The sequence below is a fragment of the Cebidichthys violaceus genome, unplaced genomic scaffold (genome assembly GCF_023349555.1).
Source record: "Cebidichthys violaceus isolate CVI_PGR_0920_01 unplaced genomic scaffold, fCebVio1.0.p SCAF_4, whole genome shotgun sequence".
In the NCBI taxonomy this organism is placed as follows: domain Eukaryota; kingdom Metazoa; phylum Chordata; class Actinopteri; order Perciformes; family Stichaeidae; genus Cebidichthys; species Cebidichthys violaceus.
The window spans coordinates 14,499,200-14,505,199 of NW_027176594.1; the positions used below are offsets into that span (position 1 = coordinate 14,499,200).

At 38.0% G+C, this 6,000-nt stretch overlaps 2 protein-coding genes across 2 annotated transcripts; one reads left to right on the forward strand and one right to left on the reverse strand.

Moving 5' to 3' along the window:
* The first annotated feature begins 647 nt into the window (after positions 1-647).
* Positions 648-2,048, forward strand: LOC137885049 (retinal cone rhodopsin-sensitive cGMP 3',5'-cyclic phosphodiesterase subunit gamma-like). Its single transcript, XM_068727182.1, has 3 exons — positions 648-729; positions 1,176-1,291; positions 1,429-2,048. Exons 2-3 carry the CDS (start codon positions 1,188-1,190, stop codon positions 1,544-1,546), a joined length of 222 nt encoding a protein of 73 aa, XP_068583283.1. The 5' UTR covers positions 648-729; positions 1,176-1,187; the 3' UTR covers positions 1,547-2,048.
* Positions 2,049-4,709: 2,661 nt separating this feature from the next.
* Positions 4,710-5,553, reverse strand: LOC137885059 (retinal cone rhodopsin-sensitive cGMP 3',5'-cyclic phosphodiesterase subunit gamma-like). The gene is made up of 2 exons (XM_068727194.1): positions 5,444-5,553; positions 4,710-5,287 (listed from the first exon to the last, which is right to left on the reverse strand). Exons 1-2 carry the CDS (start codon positions 5,551-5,553, stop codon positions 5,170-5,172), a joined length of 228 nt encoding a protein of 75 aa, XP_068583295.1. The 3' UTR covers positions 4,710-5,169.
* Positions 5,554-6,000: the final 447 nt, after the last annotated feature.

A 6,000-nucleotide genomic window follows, 5' to 3' on the forward strand; every position in this document is an offset into this window, starting at 1 on the left:
AAAATGTACTTAAAGTATCACAAATAAAGCTGTGATAAAGAATATTGATATCATTGTTTTTTCTTTCACAATTACACATAAATGTATGAGTACTTTAATGTTGTAGTTGGTCAATGTGGAAACAATTTTAGATACTGTGTATACTCGTTTGATAAGTAGTATAATACTGCGTCATATTATATTAGCATATCATGTGTTTTTAATGTAAAAGGTAGCTAGTAGCTATAAGTGTCAAATTAATGCAGTGGAGTAAAAAGTACAATATTCTGAATTGTAGTGAGGTAAAAGTATAAAGTAGCAGAAAATGCTCAATAATCATAAATAATCACTAATACAGGACGTTGTTTTACACCTGCAGTTATTTTTCATATACAACAAATAAGTTATTTCTGCTAAACCAAAAAAAAGTAGTTGCTTGTACTATAATACAATTGTAGAATCTGATGCTGAGGGGTAAAGTGTGGTGTGATGTGAAAGAATATCTATTGATAGATCTACAGTAACTCGAAGTACACCTGTACTGTATTTATATCTCACTTTGCTTTATCTCGTCTATTCGAGGCTGAGCTGGTACAGAAGAGGACAGAGCCGAGTCGGCACATGAAACAATCGCACACCATCTGATGGGATTAGCCGCTTGGAGGACTTTAAAAAGGGACCGTCGGACGGAGAGAGGAAACCACAAGTAAGCGAGACAGCATCAGAAAAACACTTTGACTTCAACAGAAGGTGAGTTGAAACTGCAATTTTCTCAGCTCTGCTACAGCTTTGATAACATGTAATGCTTCAGAGAAGAAAAGGACAGACAGAGTGATGGCTTTATAGCTTTTTTTCCTGAGTATTATGGCTGAAAAGGAGCTGAAATGAGATCAGATTTTTTTTACTGGGACTTCAAAAGGAATAGTTCTTTGTGCTGGCCTTCTTGTTGGTACTGCTAGAAGCCCGGTCTCTATTTCTTTCTAATGTCCTCTTTTTACTCGATGGATTTGGATGAACCCTGAGTAGTTTTGAACGCTAGTTGCACTTTCTTTGTCAATGCTTAATGTATTTATGCTTTGATGTTATGTCCGTTATTTTGACAAGCTTGATTTTTTTATTTTACTGTAATGACACCGCTATGAAGGAGAGATTATCACCTGAAGGATCTCATATATTTTGTTCTTTTTCTTTTTCAGTAAATAACCAAAATGGCAGACGTAGCAGTTCCCGTCGACAAGAGGGCACCTCCCAAATTCAAGCAGAGGACTGCTCGTACCTTCAAGAGCAAGGCGCCTAAACCCGGCCAGAAGGGGTGAGATGGATTTAAATCACACACAAACAAAAAATACACAAGTATTTACTTTAATTGTCACTTTAGACCTACTTTCAAGTAAGAACTTGTATCTCTCAGTTTGTACTGATCAGATCTTCTCTGTCTCATGCGCTCAGATTCGGAGACGACATCCCCGGCATGGAGGGCCTGGGCACAGACATCACAGTGGTTTGCCCATGGGAAGCCTTCGGGGACATGGAGCTCGGCGACCTGGCCAAATACGGAATTGTTTAGCCCTCTGGCCTCTGCCTTTACCAGTATTGCCCCTCATGTATTCCAACTTTTGACTGTGCAGCTAAAAATCTTGTACTTGTTCCATAGAGAGGAGGCAGATATTGATTAATAAAAGGTTTGAACTGGGGGAAAAAAAGAGATTCAGCACTTTCTCTTGTCTCATGCACTTTATCTGCCCTTGCCTTTCCACCAATTCTCCATCGTCCTCGTAACGAGAGTCAGCAGCTCCAAACCTGAGCTTGTAGTTTCCACAGGGTTAAAAAAAATTATCAAAGGAAGTATATATTTGTAAAATGAAAGAAGGTTTGATATCTCTGATTGTGATATCACGGTAAAGTTTTTTCTCTCCTCCTCTTCCACCTCGTCTCCTCAAAGCTGCAGATTCAAAATGAACAGATGTTTATTTTCTGTATTTGATCTGGCACATTTTGTTTTCATGACAAAGTCTATAAGTCACTTCAATCTTCAGTGAAATAGATTGTTTATGTACTTTGTCAGTAGAAAGGAACAATTCTATAAAATAACACAATAAATGTTAACATTTCCCATAGAACATCTGTCTTTGTGTCCTGCATATTATTAACCACCACATGCTACCCTAATATTTAAAATGATTTTAACATTTCACACCAAACCCTTTGGGTTAACCCTAACCCAACACAACAAAAACAGTAAGCACGCCTCTTGTGTCTTTCGCTGTTCGTGTTTTCTGGCTTCAGAGTATAATTTAATAGTATAATTTGTGCATAATAACTAAACTAATGATAATTTTTATTCACTCAAATTCTAAAACGAAATCTGGCCTCAAGTACAGCTGGTGAAGGAGAAAAGATGATGAATGAAGCTTTTGTTGCCTTGGCAATCAAATTTTCTATTTATTCATAATAACTGTAGAGTATTTTTTTTCACAGTACAGAGAAAGATTTAACGGAAGATGAATTGTTTTAATACCAACATAAACAACCCATGCCAATAAACATCAACTTATCAGCTGTTACAGAAATCTGTCATTTCTAAGAATTTTTTTAAAAGTAAGAATCTATTTAACAAGAGATGATTTGACATTTCAACCTGCGAAAACAGTTAAAAAGGTACTTGTGATGTGGGCCACAGTGTTATATTACATATTATTGCATTAATTATTACTGATTACTTTTATTTGATAGGTAAAGATTAAGTTGTTTAATCTGTAACAATGTATCATTTGATAAAATAATTATATGTTTTGTACATACAATCTTAATGTGCAGAGTCAAATATTATTCATAGCTGTGGAGTAAATGTTGTGGACTAAAAAGTTTAATATTTTCTTATGATGGAAGTAGAAGTCTAACTTAGAATAAAAAGGAAATACTCAAGTAAAGTACAAGTATCTAAGCATGACGCTACTGTATGTGAAGCACATTAAAGTGAATATTTAATAAATGTAATCAACAGAGATTTGGACAATTTATTAAACTGTAAAACATAGTATTAATATGCTCTCCTCGAAGCCACCTCACCCCAGGCAGACACCAGTAATTTACCTCACCGATCATCGAAAACACACTGAATTCAATTCGTAACTTGTAAAAAAGAACTTGTAAGAGACCAAATAAAACTCAAAACCGTATTTGTTAGTCTCTCCATTGTTCTAACAATCACCAACCCTGGTTTAAGAGTTTAAAAGAACAGTAACAGATACATAAATAGAAAATAAACCCACCATGACATTTTCACCGTTTGCTTCCATCGGTCAGTGAGTGCGTGACATCAAACGTGACACACCAGCAAAAAGCTACGAAACGCATACTCGTCTACTGCCAATGGGAATGGAGTCCATCGCCTATTCTTAACAGGTTTTTCCATGTATTAAAAACCATACAGACACGCTAATTTTTGTTGAAAAGGGGGATTACAGTTGTACTTAGAGGACCAGCATATAGGATTTAGTGGCATCTAGTGGTGAAGTTGTAGATTGCAACCAACTGAATACCCCCTTCGTTCACCCCTCCCTTTCCAAGTTCGCTCCATTTCTGTTGGTGCCAATGTCTGTGTTAGTGTGTGTGTGTGTTAGCGTGTGTGAGTGTGTGCATGTCCTCCAGACATCGATGTTCATTCGTGTCACTGCACCAATTAGCTGTTTAAGCCTCTAAACAGCGAGCAGACAAAGGGACAGTGCCTCATGAAATGTGGTATAAATATAGCAACTATCAGTTCAAAACCTTTGGTTACTTCATTAGCAGGGACCTTCGGGGGAGACGGGGGTCCACATAGGAAGAACAAATATTACAAGCTCTGTTTAAAACGGAAGAGGAAAGTTAAATGTGAGGTATTCCACCAGACTGCTGAGCTTCACATCACTGAGGGCTTCTCGTGGATTCATCTCCAGGATTCATGGACCAGATCAGAATAGTACAAGAACCTTCTGTAGAGCAGGACACATTCAGGGACAAGTGGTCTGGGAGCCGAACAGGGACGGAGCAGAAAACCTCATGGCCTGGGAGCCGGGAAAACCAGCAAGAACAGCTGTCGGCTGGTCCGCCGACTGGGAACAGGGAACAGGGGGTCGAATCATCTTTTGTTAAATTGTTTCTTACTTCTTTATTAAACTTCTAAAAATGCCAGATTTCTGTAAAAGCAGATAAATTGATGTCTACTGGTGACTTGTCTTGATATTACAACTAGTCACCCTCTCTGTTTAACCTTTCTCTTCCATCTACTTGTGGAAAAAAATAAAAGACTTACTGTACTCACTGTGAATAAGCAGCTTTGGTTGCCACGGCAACAACAGCTTCATTCATCTTCTTATCAACTTCTGTGCTTGAAGCCGGATTTATTTTTTACAATTTGAATGACTAACATAAAATTTTCAAGTGCGGCAGCTAAAAATGGGCCACAGCAGTGTCAGTAAGTGAGTTATTGAGCGCAGATTATTCTATTAAATAATTCTCTGAAGCCAGAAATTACAAACAGTGAAAAACACCAAACTACATCTGTTGTTTTGGGGGGGGTTTTGGCATCAAGTGCGATATGTTTAAACCGTTTTAAACATCGGAGAAGCATGTGGTGTTAATAATAGGAACAACACAGAGACAGTTCTAAAACATTAACATTTATTGTGTTAATGGAATTGTTCCTTCCTACTGACAAAGTACATACATTATTCATTTCACAAAGGAGTGAAAGGAATTATAGACTTCATCAAAAAAATATATATTCATTTTAGATAATACACAAAATAAACATCTGTGCAAGTTGAATCCGCAGCTTTGAGGAGACGAGGTGGAAGAGGAGGAGAGAAAAAACTACAGTGATATCACAACAACAGATATCAAACCCTCTTTTATATTTCAACATATATACTCCGTTGAATTTGTTTTCTTTCCTCTGCGGAAAGTACAAGCTCAGGTTTGGAGCTGCTGACTCTCGTTACCAGGACGATAGAGAATTGGTGGAAAGGCAAGAGCAGAGAAAGTGCATGAGACAAGAGAGAGTGCTGGATCTCTTTTTTTTCCAGCAATAAATAATCAATATCTGCCTCCTCTCTAGAGCACAAGTTCAAGATTTTCAGCTGCTCAGTCAAAAGTTGGAATACATGAGGGACAGTTGTGGCAATACGGGTAAAGGCAGAGGCCAGAGGGCTAAACAATTCCGTATTTGGCCAGGTCGCTGAGCTCCATGTCCCCGAAGGCTTCCCATGGGCAAACCACTGTGATGTCTGTGCCCAGGCCCTCCATGCCGGGGATGTCGTCTCCGAATCTGAATGCATGAGACAAAGATCTGATCAGTACAAACTGAAAGAAGATTTGTATGACAGTTAAGGACTAAAATAGCAAATGAAGAAAATACTTGTATATTTTGTGTGTGTGTGTGTGTGTGTGTGTGTGTCTGTGTGTGACCTTAAATCCATCTCACCCCTTCTGGCCGGGTTTAGGCGCCTTGCTCTTGAAGGTGCGCATGGCCCTCTGCTTGAATTTGGGAGGTGCCTTCTTGTCGGCGGGGACTGCAACAGCTACGCCTGACATTTTGATTATTTAGTGAAAAAGAAAAAGAACAAAATATATGAGATCCATGACACTCAGTGTTAATAAACTTTTGGTTTGCCACTGCTTTGTGCTAAATTAAATGTAGGACAAATTAATTCGTATCTTGCACTGCACCTTTTTTTATTAAATTTCGTTTCACTTTTTTGAAACCCTATTTAATTGTGTAATTTCATATTGCCTTGGGTTTATTTAACATCTTGTCTCAATGCCTTTTTTAGTATTAGCACTGTGAATGGCTTAGCTGTTGAAAGGTGCAATACAAATATACATGTCTTGCTTCTGCATGTTCCTCTGCTACTGACAGTCAGTAAACTCCCCGTTATAGAGGTGTCATTACAGTAAAATCAAAAATCAATAGCTCGTCAAAGCATAATGCACAAAGCATTGATAAAGAAAGTACGACCAGTGTTCAAAACTCCTCCTCCT